The sequence below is a fragment of the Chionomys nivalis genome, chromosome 4 (genome assembly GCF_950005125.1).
Source record: "Chionomys nivalis chromosome 4, mChiNiv1.1, whole genome shotgun sequence".
Lineage (NCBI taxonomy): Eukaryota > Metazoa > Chordata > Mammalia > Rodentia > Cricetidae > Chionomys > Chionomys nivalis.
The window spans coordinates 108,176,933-108,193,933 of NC_080089.1; the positions used below are offsets into that span (position 1 = coordinate 108,176,933).

The window sequence follows — 17,001 nt, forward strand, 5'->3', positions numbered from 1 at the left end:
AAAAAAATAAAAAAAGCAAAAAGGTGGGAATATTTTGAAGAACTTAAAAAATTCATTTTTAATGGGTCTCTAGGAATCCTTAAGGAAAGTATTTTGGGAGCCAAGCACAATGTGTCATCAAGACATTACTGACTGTTTGGAATCTTTGGATATCTTCATCATCTCTGAGACCCCCCGGAGAAAGCCATTGAGGAAGCCTGTTGAGGCTTCAGGGATTAAGTAGAAGCCTCAGTGTGGAGGCTATACACACTATCAACACCCCACCCCTACCCCCAGCGAGCAGGCAGGGAAGGGTTGCAGAATGATTGAATTAGACTTCTCTTCTTGTGACCATGTGGCCTGGGGCTCACCAGCTGAAGAGGGGTGTGTGAGACAAGGCATTTCTCTCAGAACCACTGTAATCAGGGATACACATGCAATTCTGTGGTCTCCATGGGTGACAGGGACAGCTAACGTCTCTGCTGGTGTGGGAAGACCGCTCTTCTACTTCAGCCCAGGAAGGGCTGGTTAATGATTGGGTGTCTGTCTGATAGTGGAAACCTGGAAGGGCTGGTTAGTTAATGTTTGGGTACCAGTCTGGTGGTGGAGACTTGGAAGGGCTGGTTAGTTAATGTTTGGGTACCAGTCTGGTGGTGGAGACCTGGAAGGGTTGGTTAGTTAATGCTTGGGTACCACTCTGATGGTGGAGAAGGGGCAGTCTGGGATGTGATGAATGAAGTGGGTCCTTTCTCTTTGGTTTTGCTGAAATGGCATTTGTATCCGTGCAGGCTACACTCACCTGCCACATCTGATGAGAGTGGAATGAAAAGGATTATAAAGCAATACATCTTTGAGAACAGCTTAATTCTAAGAAATAACCCTTTGCATTTAGTGATTTGCATGCTACTTTATATTCAAAGTGGGAAGACCACCAATAATTTTAAGCAAAAGTGAATTCAGTGAAAACGACAAACACAACTCTCCTCCCGAAATCTAACAGTCCTGTCATGGGTAGCTGACATCTCTGAATGAAGGAAGAAAGATAAACTTGCCCTCACATTTTGTAACTGTGACTTCCTAAAAGAAGCTACAAACACACGGGCCACCTTTCAAGCTGGCTTTAGGGATGGCCAGGCACGCAGGGATGTTGTGATAGAGAGGAGCTCTCAAAGTGAGGAGGAGTCTGTGGGCTCCAAAGTCACTTAGTCCAGAGAAAGAGGAAGGGGGGGGTGATTATGATGTAACACAGAAAGTGTCTAGAGTTTCCCATGAAAACCTTGTCTAATATAAAGAGAGAAAGTGAAACGCTCGTGAACTAGAACAGGTTTGGGTGGGAGGAGGAAGTAACGACAATGAGGAGGTTTTTAAAAGGCTTTTTGAAAGACCCTTGGGACTTAAAGTTCATAAATGCAGGCAGTAACGGAGCCAAATACATGGGCAAGAACCTATCAAAAAGCCAATAGAGGGGGAAAAAGAAAGACGTTCAGGACTGTATGTGCTCAGAATAGTTTTTTCTCTCTTAACTTATTCCATTAAAGTCGTTAGGAAACCAGATTTTTCAAACAAATTTATGTCTATCAAACTGTCAGAAGTCACTCATAAAAATACTTTTATTTTTCCTTGCTGTGTTCCTTTCTTGTTGCCCCAGCTCTCTTTCCTTTGTTTCAAGAAGCTGCTGCCTTCCATTTTCTATTGTGTAATTAAAACACAGAAATAGCATGGTTTGTCACCAGTCTCTCTCTGTCTCTGTCTCTGTCTCTGTCTCTCTCTCTCTCTCACACACACACACACACATGCACATACAAACAACACACACATACACATACAAACAACACACACATACACACCACACCCTGTTACATACATACACACACCACACTCACATACACTCCACACACACTCATATACAAATATCACACTGCACACACTCCACAAAAACATACACACACATGCATGCACACACACAAATGAGGAAGAACATCACCACACCCATGATGTGAAATGCCCAACAAATGAAACCAGAGCATCTGAAAGATATGATAAAGGCAGAGGCCATTGCCCCTGACCCAACCAAGTCCTCTCCCTACGAACTCCTATGGGGGTTTACGAAACCCAGACATTCACATGGGGAAACCTGTCGGAATTTTCATGCTTAAAAATAGCAGTTCCTGTCATCAGCTCCAAGACCTGTTAACCTGTCCCCTAATCCCAACGTGATACTTCTCAACCCCACTCCTGCAAATGTAATAATTAGGGCAATTAATGAAAGAAACATGGGGACATTTCCAAAGAAACCTTTTCCAAACTATTATTTTCGAACAGTATGTTCCACAAGGATTTATCCGCGTGACTCCCACAGCTGTTAGTAGAAATCAGACAGACCATTAAACCCTCATGGTACTCTCTTGTCATTTATCCTTCTGCTTCTGATGGCACAAGGCAGGCACAAAAATTGCACAGCATGTCCCTAGAGCTGTCAGGTGTGACAGCCCTCCCGTTGCTTCTCTGAGTGATTGTGAACATACTATTTTCTCAAATTAAATATGTAACATGTGTATATATATACGTATTATGTATGTATATGTTGAGGAGTTTTGAATATTAAAATGTATGGCGATTATAGGTAAAATAATTAAACAAATCCATTCTAAAATCATCAAATCCCAGGGAAGGAAAATTAAAGTAGGAAAATAAAATCCCAATGGCTGTACATTAAAGTATCATTTTCTTTGTCTTTTCTCTGTGTGCACACGTATGCGCATTTGCATGCGGAGACCGAAGGTTGACTTGGTGTGTCTTCTTCAATTGCTCCCACCTCATTTTTTGAGGCAGCGTCTCTTCACTGAGACTAGCCCTCACCACTGTGTCTAGACTAAATGAACACCGAGTCCCAGAGAGTTCTCTGTGCCAGGCTTCCTATGTGGATTCTGGGGGTTGAATGTAGCTCAGCATGTTTATGTGGTAAGAACTGTATGACCAAGCCACCTCCCTAACTCCGCACATAACGGTATCTTATTTATCACACCGAATTATACTCCCTTTCCGCCACTGAGCAGCTTTCTTCTCTCTCCCCCCGTTTCCACCCAACCCCAGAAGTGGAAAATCCCATTATGAACTACAATAAGTAAACAGAACGAGGAAAGAGACTTATTTAAGGCAAAACTTTTCCCAAATGACACCGACACCAGCTGCTAAATAAGTTAGACTGAACATATAGGACTTGCTGTCAGCCCTGGTTAAATAAGCACATAGATTCCACGAAGGTGTAATTGGCCCCATTGCCAACTTGCTTCAGAACATTAGGGAAGCAGTAACAGTCTTATTCAGGGTTGTTAATACTAGCAGTACGCCATTACAATAGAATAACATACCTGAAGGAAGAGACCAATAAAGCTAAACACATCCTTATTTATAGAGCTTGCGTGCAGGCATGTCGGAAAGGGGATTGTGACTTTGGTCTATTTTCAAACATACTCATGCAACAGATAATTGGTAGTTCTTGCCAGAACTACCGTGAAAACTGTCTCATTGTTCTCTTTCCCATAGAGCACAGAGGGATTGGAGAAGGAATGAGGGACCATGCGGTGACAGGGTGAGCTCTCAAGCCTTGGTCTCTTCCTAGCATCTCAACACTCAAAATTAGGACTTCATAGTTTACAGTTTCCTAAGTCTCCAGGTACTGCCCCCTGAAAAAGGTCAGAATTTTAACAATGTATACATTTGAAAGGAACTGATCTACTCAACTGTCCTTTTCCATTCAACAGCCTTTACAGCTATGATCCTGTTACATTTGAATTGAATTACTGAGATGTTTCCATTAGCTTTTAAATATTCACACTTTCTCCAACCACTCTACCCCACCCCCCGCCAATCCCTCTGTAAGACACACACACTCCCTGTACACTCTAAAATGAACACAGATAGACATAAACGCAGCTATGCCTAATCTTTAAGCTGGTCTTTCCAACAGGCTGATTCTCTCCTACTCCGCAATCCTTCCCTGAAGAAATCATTGCATACCCGTGGCTCCTCAGATGCGGGATGGAGGTGTGATGTTTGAAATGTTTCCAAACTTCAGAGCATTACCTGGAGACTTCTGTGTTATCCTATTATCATATTATTAGCTAGCAAGACAAACAGAATCTACATTCCCTGGCCTGGCTCTCCCTTCGCTCACATTTCCTCATGTGTCTATTATTGACAGAAGCCTGAAAGTCAAGTGCAGCCAGATCTCCAGGGCACCTGGGGATTTTACCCACACTCGGATTTGTTTGCCCCTCTCATGGCTTGTCTGACTTTGGTGGTTCTCAGCTTACATGTTCAGGAACTTTTTCTGACACAGTAGCCTGTGTGGTTTTGAAAGCGGCATTTGGTATTCGGTCTGAAAGTACTCAAGTCTCAGGAGCATCCAATCTTCTCTGACCAGAGACAGCACTGGGCAGAAGGCCGATCTAGGCTCAGTTTCTTCACTGAGCGCCGTCAAATGTTCGTGTTCTGCTTCTGTGCATACTAGTCCTGAGTCCTGATGGCTGTTATGACTAGTATGCACAGTCCAAGGGAGATTTATCTCAGATTGGAGGAGGCTGAGGTGGAAGGATTGAGAGTTTAAGGTCAGGCTGGACTATGGAGTGAGACTCAGTCAAGGGGGGGAAAAAGCAAAATAAGCCTTTACCACTGTCTTTGCAAAGGATTCCAGTCCAACCTGAGTATCTCAAGGCCATTGGAGCATCCTTTACTCAACACAGAGACTTAAAAACAGACCAGAAATGCATTCAATAAACATAAAAATTTTTCACAAATCTGTTTGAATTATTCAGTACAATATACTGTCCCTTTTCTCTTTTTAAATTATTTGGCAAATTCATACATTTTCTGAGCTTTTAGACTCTTATTCCTCTCACCCATCGTCCCTGAAACTTTTCTCCCAGCAACCCCCCATGTTGCCATCTTTTAAAAATACATTTATTTTGTTTTTATGTGTATTAATGTTTGCCTGCATGCTTGCATGTGCACCGTGTGCATGAAGTTCCCACACAGACCAGAAGAAGGCATCAGATCCCTGATACTGGAGTTGCCAATGGTTACATGGCACTATGTGGGTGCTGGGAATGGAACCTAGGTCCTCTTCGAGAGCACTAAGTGCTCTTAACCTCTGAGCCATCTATCCAGCCCATCTTAATTTTTTCACCTACTGAATCTGGTCATGGGTGTTTATGAGTGAGATCCTGAGCAGGGAGTTTATTTACTGAACTTCCCTTCATGTGGTCCATCTGAGCTATAATTTAGAATATAAGGCATTTTCATAGATAGATCTCTATCTGCAGCACAGTTTTTGCCCCATGTAAGTCATTCAGCAAACAGTTAGCTATAAGGAAAGTGCACAGAGCAAAGGACTTTCTAGAATAGAGGTAAGAGCAGGTGTGTTGACTCACACCTAGAATCCCAGCATCTGGGAGGTGGGGACATGAGGATCTGGAATTTATGATCATCTTTGGGCTTTAGAGTGAGTTTGGGATCAGACTAGGCTGTGAATAAACTCTATCAATACTTCCCATCCAAGGATTGGGGACAACCCTGGAAGGTGGGGTGCAAGAAGATCTAAGAGCCAATGAATGAGGTGGAGAGTGGAGATTTGTGAGACCCTGTACAAAAACCAAACAGAAACCAGACAGGATTTATCTCCCACAGAGAGAAAGCTCAGTGGTTAAAAACACATATTGCTTTTCTAGATAACACAGGCTCAGTGCCCAGAACTCACACCAGGAAGCTCACAATAACACCCCTTTCTGACCTCCACGGATGGCTGCACTCACATGTGACATACTCCACACAGATAAATAAAAATAATAAAAATAAACCTGAAAAAATGAATCGCTTCCATAGCTATCAAAATCCAAGGGGAATCACCTGCAGTAGTTATAACACAATCTAGGAATCACTCAGGGTATTTTCTCTTTCTGCTCTGCAACCAGAAAATCCTCAGTTTTGTGGCATGCAAGAACGCAGGCTTTCTTGGTCTGCTAGATGGGTAGAATGATGGACTGCCTGTTGTTATCATATTTGTTATTTTATCTAACCCTGGAGGACATTATTGCTGTTAAACAACAGTGTGTAGAAGCCGACAAGAGGCTAGAGACTTGCTGTTTTGCTAAATGTCCATTCTGTCTGACTACCATCTCAATTTTTATGTTTATGCCCATGGATCTGTGTTCCTCTTAACTTCTGTCGGGGAAGTTTCTTTTTGCAGGAGACAATGGCACGGTCCTGAGAGTAAGTCACTGAGGACTCAGCTGCAGACCAATTGCGTCTATCAATACTTCCCACCCAAGGCTCCAGGAACACTGTGGAAGGGGGAGGTGGAGGATGTGAGTGCTAATGATTGAGGTAGAGAGCTGAGAAATGCTGATCTGTTGTCATGACATGGCCGATGAACATGTCAACTCACAGCAGCGATGGCTGTCTGGCAGCACGGATGGGCCCACATACGGTGATGGAGCTTTGAGCAGTTCACAGCTGAAAGAGGCAAGTTCTCTTTCCTTTGGGGATGTGGCTGTGGGTACGTTGTTTCCCTCCCCCAGAGGAAGAATCTTGTCCCCAGTGAGACTAATATCGGCGCACTCAGGGTCCTGCTCAGCCAGTTGTAAGGACTCCAGTTCTTTTTATAAGAATTCACTGTCTGTGCTGGGGCAATAACTTAGGGAGGAAAGCACCTGCTGGGCAGCCTGGGAGCCAGAGTTCTGATCCCTAGCTCCCCAGCAAATGCCAGATGGGCATGGTGGCCTGCCTGCGATTTCAGCATCCGAAGGTGGAGTTCAAAGGATGCTGACTGGGAAGAGTTATCATGTCTGAGAATAAGGCGGAAGAGTGATGAAGCATTCCCAGCACCAGCCTCGAGTCACTGCTTGCCACGCCCACCTAGACACTAGTTTGTCTATATAAATGCATAGTGCATAGACAAACACATACATATATAATACATACATATACACACATGCATAATGGAAAAAGAAATGATAAAATAAATCAGCATGTGGAGTTTTTAAGGACTAGAAAAGACATAGCAACTGTCAGGGGATCAACTCTGCCAAAAATGTAGGAGAAAGAGAGAAAGAGAGAGAGAGAGAGAGAGAGAGAGAGAGAGAGAGAGAGAGAGAGAGAGACTTTTTATTACTATTAAATACGAGTGACAGGGAGTATCCGGAAGCAGAATAGGGAGAAATCTCCCTGGCTTTAATGGATTAAAATGTTCCATTACGTGACAGCCCAGAAGACAGAAGGAAGAGTGAGACAGAGCGTGTCTGTAGACACGGGGTCAAAGTTGAGTTGTCCTTAAAGATGGTGGGGGTGGAGTGGGGGATGAGGGTGGAATGGAGTAGGGGATGAGGATGAGGTAGCATTGCACAGCTCCTCTGGAAAACACAGCTGTCACAAACCATCTAAAGGAGTGGTTCTCAACCTTCCTAGTGCTGGGACCCTTTAATACAGTTCCTCATGTTGTGGTGGCTCCAACCCATAAAACTATAAATTGTTCCATGGCTACTTTGTAGCTGTAATTTTGCTACTGTTAAGAATTATAATATAAATATCTGATAAGCAAGGTATCTGATATGTGATCCCAGAGAAAGGGTCATTCAACCCCCAAAGTGGCTGAGAGCCACATACTTAGAACTGTGAGTCTAAAGGTACTATGTCTAAATAAGAGAATTGTTCCCACAAATAAGCCAGTCACAGCATGTGCAAACTCCGCCGGCTTCACTAGACTCAGCAAAGGTCTTTTGACCTACGGAATATAGAACACACATGCTTTATCACAGAACAGCTGTGGGAGGCTGGCCACTTGGATTTTATCAGCACAGGAGTCTCTGTGAGTCTGAGATAACATTTGCCACCAATCCACAGTAAGTTCTACCTTGTAGGAAGCTCTGCTGGGGTGGTAGATCAGGTGTCAGGGGCAGCCATCAAACCTAGGGGCGCAAAGCTCTTGGTCCGCATCTGTGTGCTGGTGGTGACACATCTGGGGACCATGTCATTCGTGAATCCTTTCCCTTTTCTTTCCTCTCCCTCTCAGACCACAATTCCTATCACCCAGGCCCTGGAATCTGCCTGTCACCACTCTGAACATGAACCATCCTTAGGATTTGCTCTTTATTATATTGGGTCACTGGTCACCGTCTGTCTTCAGAGATGGCGTATCTATGGTGCTATATGAAACCTGGGATGAGTCAGACACCAGGTTACTAAGTCACATGATTGAGTCCATCTACATGTATCCTCCAGGGAAACAGGAGGGAATTTCTACGTCTCTCAATATTGCCATGATGCCTTATCAAGAAATGAAAATGCTACAGCTGCTTCCTCATATGATGTCAGTCATCAGAACAGACAATGGAGAGGAGGCACAGCCAAGGGGTGACCAGTGACTGCGATAAACCTAATTCTGGGGTCCAGTTAACACAGCACATGACTCCCTGAGACCTGGACACAGACCCAAGCCCAGTATTTAGGAGATTGCAACACAGTTGTAGCCACATTCCATTCTTCCATGACACCCTATCATCGGACTAATATAATTCTTTAGAATTGTTAGAGAAACATGAGATCAGTAGAATTAATGACCTGCATTGTGCCTCCGACAAATACAACCCTGACCCGAAGGTAAACTTCTCTCTGGTACCTTCTGAACTGAGAGGTCTGGGAGATTATATGATAACTGTGTGTGAATATGTGTTTTCACGCGAATGCAAGGGTGGTATATGTGTAGGTATCCATGCCCATGTGGAGGCAAGAGAATATCTCATTCCTCAGTGCCATCCACCTTGGCATTTGAGACAGGGCATCTCACTGGCTCTGTGTTAAGTAGACTAGCCTGGCTGGCCCCTTAGCCTCCAGGGTCCACTTGTCTCTATCTCTCCTGGGCTGGGATTACAAACTCAAGCCATCACACTTCTTTGGAAACTTCTGACCTGGGTTCTGGGACTCAAATTCGGGTCTTTATGCTCACGTGGCAAGCATTTTAGCATCTGCGCTTTCTCACAGCCCTAAAATCATAATTATAGTTATAAACATTCGCAGATAAAGATGGGAGAATTTGGTATGCAAATGTGCTATCCTGCAGGCTTGAGCAGGACAGACAACACAGTCCCTAGAGGATGCTGGAGATTTCCTGGCAATTGCAAAATGCATGGTCCAAGAATATCCTTTAAAAACAACTTCAAACCCTTTGCTTTTTACTTCTTTAAAAGTACAAAGGCTGCTCAGGGGTCCCAAAGGAATATAGCATTTAAACAAAAACTGGCGGTTGTAGGTTGTTCTAATTTCTCCTCAAAGACTAACTAGGTCATAATTTGAACTTTAAGAACAGGTAACCATCCAAGGTGTAAAAGCACTGAATTCTGTCTCCGATCTGGATCTGGCAAAGCTGTAGCAACATCGGCCTTGGAGATCTTGGGATGTTTGTGCTTGTGACTGATCCTTGGCAAGGATTGTGAGGTTTTTTCTTTTTTTCTTTTTTCTAGCTTATAGAAACGGCACATATCTTATCCATATTACCCACATGTTATCTGTATGTATTATCTATTTGTCTACCCATTTATCCAGCGCAGATATCAGATCTCGGAGCAGGGATTCAGGAAGAGCCACAGTAGGAGCCCTGCTCTTCAGCGTGACCTACTTACAAAGGCAGTGTCTCCTGCCAGGTATCTTCAGCATGACAATTAGCAGATCCCCCTGCAGCGTGGTCAGCAGGAAGACCCAGAATTCTGCCTAGTGGCAATCCCCTCAGCCCTGGTAGGCAGGTGCCTGCTGCTGGCTCTCTTTGGCGTGGGATACAGCAGGGAAAGAGACCGGTTCACTGTGAGACCTACTACTCACTCTCTTACAGTGCATCGGCCCCCCTTCCCGCTGCACAGTGTCTGCCACGCTCTGGGTGACAGGCGTGTGGCCATCATCAGTGCACGCTGCATGGTCAGGAGCCTTCTTCTAAAGACCGTGTGGAGGCTTTGGCCAGTGTCAAAACACCCTCATTTGACTCCTTGAGAACTCATGGAAATATTCTCTTTGAAAAAGCAAGACCGTACAGGCTGGAAAGATAGGATGTGCTGGTCACCCTGCTTTCAAATAAACCCAGAGGCTGTATAAATAGCTTGTGGGGAACAACTGTGCATGCATAGGCCCAGTATACACCTCGTCTCCTTCCCTTACCTGTTAATTTCCCACACAGTTTATCAAATGCCTTGTTAGCTTCCCTGGATAGGGAAAATGTGCGACTTAAATTGTCTCTTTTGGGTACTCATCCGCTGAGTACATGTATGAGACTCACCATCAGAACGAACCAAGCTGGAGCATAGAAAGAAAATAGGCTTCACATACCTGCTTGCTGTGCGGTCTGGGGTATTTGCTGACTCCGCTGAGCGCTGTACTGGACTGAGGCCAGAGGCCGGTACTGCTGTGTGGTTGAGGTAGGGTACTGACCAGATGGATAGTAATATACGGGCATCTGTGGGACATGACAAGAGAGAAGCAGAGATGAGAACTGTGTGTCATCTAACTGTAGCAGATGGTAAAGGTGGACCACCGTCCTCCTCTTTCGCCCCTGTTTTAATGCGCAGGCTATTTCTCCCATGATGGGAGCTATCTCCTGTTCATGCTCTGGGTGCTGAGGAACTCCCATGACCTGCTTTCATCATTGCAAAGAGGCAGAAGTGAAGTCTGGGCTTCCTAAGCCAGCATTTGAAGGAGTCTTGCCATCCTGCTGCTGGAGGAAGGATATAGTCATCAGGGAAACACCTATCTACCATGCAGCAGAAAGAAGCCAGAGACTCCCCATGACTGGGGGTTGAACTTAGGGTTTCATGCATACCAAGCCCTAGCAATCACCTAGCTATATCCAAGGCATCTTGTGAATGTGTATGTATATACACATGTTCACATGTGTGAGCATGGGTATGGAGGCCTTGAATTCTCATTTTCCTAGATGCTGGGTTATAGGTCTGTAACCCTAGGCCTGCCTGTCTTCTGTATACCATTTAATGACTGACAGTCAGTGAAATCATCCTAAATCTTCTCATTGAGATCAAGTGTTTCCTGATACAGAAGAAGTCTTTGCCTACCTATTAATGCCAATGTAATACTGCTTTCTTACTGATTTCAGCTATGTCCTTCTATGCCCAGGCCTCTGGCTTTTCTCTTATCATCTTTCTTGAAGTGAGAACAGTGGCTGACCATTTCATACCTAAGAGTTTACAAGCTGTGTATGGAGAATAAGATTATGAGCCAATTTTTTTCATAGTTCTGACATTTATGGCTATTTTACTTTCTGATTTATGTCAATACTACAGCAGTTTTCCATCTTTCTACTAGAGTGTATCATATGGTCCCTACCTTTATCCCAAGGTAGAAGAAAAGAAAACACTGTACGGCTGTGGTTCTGCAATGTCATGGAACAAACATGAATTTTATTCTCACTTTCTAGTATTATAGATGACCAAGGAACAAGGGCTGGAAGAACCTAAAACTATTCTGCCGCAGTGATGGACCCGCAATTGGCAAGTTACTCATTGTATGCATTGTTCTTGGTGATTTAACCTTACTATCTCTCTCCCTCTCTTCCTTCCTCCCTCCTTCCCTGCATCCATCCACCATCTACTCTGTGTGGGGGTGTGGTAGTAGAATGTGTGTGTGTGTGTGTGTGCTCGTGTGTGTGCGCGCATGTGCATGGGAGTACCTATGTGTCTGTGAAGACCAGGACGTGATGTTGGGCATCGTCTTCAGCAACTCTTCCTTTTAAAAATTATTTATGTTACTCTTTGTATACGGGTGTTTTGCCTGCATGTATGTATGTTCACTATGTTTGTGTGTGGTATCTGTGGAAATCGGAAGAGGAACTGGGATTATGAATAGGTGTGGAGCGCCGTGTAGGTGCTGGTAACTGAACCTGGCTCCGCTGCAGAACCAACAGCGGTTATTGGTTATTGTTCTTAACCAGTGAGCCATTTTACTTTACTGTATTTACAAAAGGAAAGCCTCTCCACTTTGTTTCTGACATACGGTCTCTCACTAAATCTGGAGGTCGACAACTTGTTTAAACTGGGTGGCCAATAAAGTCTAGGGATACGCTTGTTTCTGCCATTGGCCCTCCGCCAGTTCTGGTGTTTAGATGTGCTTAGCTGGGATTACAGGTGCTGGTAATCCCAGCCCAGGTCTTCATGCTCTCATGGCAATCATCCAAGTAGAAGGAAAGTGAGCTGAGCCCAGAGAAATACTTTGAAAGACCAGCATGAAAACTTTGATGGGAGAAAAGAATAAGGATGCCCTAAAGGGGTATAAATGCACATTTTGAACTGACCATATTAAGGGTAGAGAGTCCAATTGGATTAAGATAGGAAAGAAATAAGTCATGGCAAGAAATAACCGGAAGCACAGATTCTTCTTCTATGTCTAGTCTCCATGTCAGGTGGCTTTTAGCCTCAGTCATGAGACTTCATGATTCCTCTAAGTGGCATTAAGAAAGCATACACAAGCCGGAGGAGACAAGCATTAAAATGTTTCTCTGAAGAAACTGAACATATTTCCATAGACATACATCTACAGATTGACTCTTCCCAATGCTGCGTAGTTGGCTAGCTAGACTTAAAATGTACATCAGACATCACTATGGGTTGTGACCTACATCTGTTTCTATGGGTCTGTTTGTTCCCAATAATAAAATTTGAAATAATTAATTTATTAGTAAAATAATTAATACATTAATGGGATAATTTCTTCTATTACTTAAATTATTTTAAAGATCACTTTAAATCCCACCAGGGACGAAATATTATTGAGATGGTGACTGGAGGTGCACTATTAATTAATCACTCAAAATGAACAACTCGAGAAAAATCATTTTCTGGTGTAGGGCTTTGTGCGGCTTGAAGAGACAATAATTTATTCCCGATGCAGTGGGACAGCGGCACCATGGTGACATGCACTTTACGCTGCACCTCCCAGGCTATTCTTCATAATTAGGATAGGAACTGGTTGGGAAAAATGCATGCCTCGAAAATGGACCAGAAAATGCTGCTGTGCATTTTCCATCTTGACAGTAATCACTTCCAATATTCTGCAAGGGATACCCAGGAGAGCCCTAGAGATGTTTGGGGCTGAACAAGGAACACATAATCAGTCTTAGAGAAGACAGTAAAAACCGGTGATCTGTGGTGCCTTCCATGCTCCAGTCAATTAAATATGATTAATGGCTACCTGTGCAATCAGGGTGGGCTCCGCCTCCCCTGGGGCAGAGGACAGGACCATGGGCATTGGCTTTCCCCTGTTCTTTGTATTCACACAGACGGAACTGTCTGTAGCTTAGATCCAGGGGGAGGCTGGCTTGAAGTGATGAGAGGGGAAAACAAATGTCTTGAGCAGCAAGGGAGAGAATTTAAGGTTTCCTGGTTCAGGACATCCCCTTCCTGGCTTCCCCCATATAAACAGCATCACATAGAATCCGATGCATGTGTGTGTGTGTGTGTGTGTGTGTGTGTACACGTGTACATGTAGAGGCCAGAAGCCAACTTTACATGTCATTTCTCAGGTTTTGAGATAAGGCTGCTGACTGGCCCGGGACTGGCTGATTTGGCTAGACTGGCTAGCCATCAGGCCCCAGGGATACACCTGTCTCTGTCTATGCAGGCCTGGGGTTGCAGTGTGCCCCACCACACCCATCTTTTGAATGTGGGTTCTGGGGATTGAACTCAGATCTTCATCTGTCTACATAAAGCGCTCTTCCGAGTGAGCAATCTCCCTAACCCAAGTCAATCCTTTCCATGGCCTTATGCCAGCAGCATGGAAAATGGGTCATCTCCCAGTTAGAACCTTGGTGAGGTTCCTTTGACTCACTTTCTGGGCCCCAGGACTGCCTGTCTGGTGAAGCGGACAAAACATATCGGTGCCAGTGACTATTAGCATGAACAAGACGGCAGGACAAGTGACAGACATCAAAGGGCCACAATCATCAGTGGCAAAAAAGGGAAGGAAAGCCCACACCTACCTGCGCAGGTGCAGGCTGCTGTACAAATCCCTGGGGAGAGGGCGGGGCCTGCAGGACCTGCTGGGAGATGGGAGGGCCAGAGTCCGAGAAGCCCCCTGTGGAGAGCTGCTGGCCTGCAGAAGTGATGACATAGCTTGGTGGCTGTGCTGGTTGTGGCATGAGGGAGGCCTGGTAGACTGGGCCCGAGGGAGGTTCCGGGGTGTCTCCAGAGGACTGCCGGCTCATGCTCAGCTGGCTGAACTGCGCAGCCACCTCTTCTCTCTGTGACAGGGAAAGAATGAAGAGCTTGTGAGGGAAGGTGAACCTGATTACAAGTAAGGCAAACTGAGGCAGACACACACTCACACTTGAGAGCAGAGCAAGAAGGAGGAAGCGTATACTGAAAAAAAAAAGTGAGATAAAAAAATTCTTCAGTCAGACATAACAAGAACGGGAGAAAGCAAGCTTTGCTCAGTTGGAGAGTCAGGAGGTGGGAAGCAATTTGACCCAAATCTTGTTCCCTCAATAGAAGGAAATTATTTCTTTATTGTTTAGGGGTCGTGCTCCAGAGAGGAGGCTCTGCAGCAAGGGGTGGGGGTTGGCTGTCAGCTGGTCTCCAGTGGCAAGTCTGGATCTGCCTGCTTGAGAGAAGACAAGCCCTTCTTTGAGATCAGGAATGGGATCCACTTACCCATCTCACAGAAGGTTGGTTCCCTGGATCTAACCTGGTGCTTACGGACTGTGTGCTGTTTCCACAGGACCCACTCCTAGTCAGGGAAATGTATAAGGAAATAGGGAGCTGGATTCCCAGGGGAACAGCAGCAGGAGCTTACAGTACTCAGTGCCCTGACTCAGAGTTTTAGATAGTTCTGACAACTTTACAACAAGATCATAACACCTGTTTATTCATGATATCAGACTCTAACGACAATGGGTGTGTCTAGTCAGTAAACTTTGTGTGTGTGTTCATGTGTGCGTATGTGGGCATGGGTATGCATAGGTACATATATGCATGAGAAGTCAGAGGTCAATATTGGGTGTCTTTGTCTGGCATTTCTCCAGCTTATGATTTGAGACAGGGTCTCTCATTGAACCTGGAGCTCACCAGTTTGGCTAGCCTGGCTGGCTAGGAAGTCCAGAGTGTCTTTCTACTTCTGTCTCCACTGCACTGAGTCTATAGTACTCACTACATGCTCACCTTGTAATGTGGGTCCTGAGTATCTGAACTCAGTTCCTAAAGCTGAGCAAGTGTTTTACTGACTGAGTCATTTCCCCAGGCATCTAGTCAGTCAGCCTTAAAAGGGGTATCCGAATGCAGAAGCATCTGATTTAGGGAAAACACATGAAAAAAGAAAAAAAAAGGAAGTTTCTTGGAGGGATGGATCTATCTATCAGTCAGGCATAGACATCTTCACAGATACAACAACTTCATAGTCACCACAGGCTACGCATTGAGCATCACCTGTAGCTGAGCAGGAAAACTGTAGAACTCATGAAAATGCTGTGTGAGCATTTGTGTGGTGTGTGTGCATCCGTGCATGTGTGAGTATGTGTCGTGTGTGCATGTGTGTGTGGTGTGTGCGCATCGGTGCATGTGTGAGTATGTGTCGTGTGTGCACGTGTGTGTGGTGTGTGCATGCGTGTGCTATGCGTATGATACTTTACCAGGGGGAAGTGTTGCGTTGGCGACACAGGCAGGAGATGCTGGGTGGGAAAAGAGACCGCTGGATATTGCACGGACTGGGAAGACGGCTGCAGGCCCTGGACAGACTGGAAGGAAGAAAACATTGGTCAGGTAACAGGAGAGTGTCGGGGGCTGCAATTCCATTCCTTGGGAAGTATATTGCTGTCCTTTACAGGTTCCCTAAGATCACTCAGTGCAGAGAGGAAAACCGATCACACAGGCAAGCCTAAGGCTGTGTATGTCAGAGCCAGATGGCCTTGGTCTAGAGAAAGCTCAAGAAAACTTGCTTTTACAAAGTCAGTGATGGGCTCTAGATGTCGGTTAGAGGTTCTGGACCTACAGATATTGCTCAAGAACTAAGAAGTAGAAAGATAAAAAGGAGGCTCTCCCAGAGAGCATGCTTGGGACACCGAGTTCCATTGTGCCTTCCTAGGGAAGGTGGTGATGAGCTCCTTTGATGGCTCCTTCTCAGGAGCCCAGGGATGAGCATTCAGGTCACTTGGGACTTGGCTGGTTTCTGCTCTTCCCACTGAAGAAAAGCTCGGGACTGCTTCTACAGACATGAACATTTAATCTGGTGGGTGTGGATGAATTAACTCAAAGCCCCAGAAGAGATTATAAATTGTACCTGTTGCTTCACATTAAACAGCACTTAGACCTAAAAAACTGCATTCGTTTTTCCTTGTACCTGCTCTCACTCAGCAGACACTTGCACTGGGTATGAGCTCATAATACTGTGTCAAGCAATGATTATACTCAGAAAGATTTTTCCCTAAAAGCCCTATGGGTAGGGAGACTACACAAGGCATCATGTCTCCTAGATGATTTGCTGACTGAAGCCTGTGCAAGCCCTCACCTTCCAGCCCTTCTGCTCCCTCCTTCCAGCCAGCTCCTCACCTGAGTGACCAATGGCCCTGCCATCTGGGGCTGTGATGGTTGGACCTGCTGCTGGGGCTGAGGGGATGGCTGCTGCTGAGGGGGCTGCTGGGGCTGCCCACCAACAGTGCCACGCAGTGTCTGCTGACTTCCAGGAGGATTGTATATTGCAGGAGTTCCATCCGGGTTCACAAAGGGCTGACCTGAAATGAAGTCATACAGAGCCTGGCTCAGATGAGTGTCTTACCGTTTCCCTTACAGAAAAAAAGCTCCCTCATAGATCTCTGAAAATACCCTAAAGTAAAACCACAAGCAATAGGAATTCAATACCCGGACCCTGCTCCAAGGACAATGTGTTACTTCTTGTGACCCAAACTAGTTTAAACTGGATGCCCAGGTGAACATGTGGTAATTTAAGAAGCATCGAATAAATCCACCTCATTCGGGGAGACTTGCC

The 17,001-nt window shown here is 45.1% G+C and overlaps 1 protein-coding gene across 12 annotated transcripts in view; it reads right to left on the reverse strand.

Annotated features, from left to right (window-relative positions):
- Arpp21 (cAMP regulated phosphoprotein 21) overlaps window positions 1-17,001 on the reverse strand; it is a 160,555-nt gene that overhangs the window by 41,313 nt on the left and 102,241 nt on the right. For all 12 annotated transcript variants that reach the window (XM_057768307.1, XM_057768315.1, XM_057768313.1 and 9 more), the window contains 4 exons: window positions 16,566-16,747; window positions 15,650-15,754; window positions 14,006-14,266; window positions 10,348-10,474 (listed from right to left, as the gene is read on the reverse strand). In XM_057768307.1, the coding sequence (XP_057624290.1) occupies window positions 10,348-10,474; window positions 14,006-14,266; window positions 15,650-15,754; window positions 16,566-16,747 (675 nt within the window). The remainder of the gene's footprint in view (window positions 1-10,347; window positions 10,475-14,005; window positions 14,267-15,649; window positions 15,755-16,565; window positions 16,748-17,001) is intronic.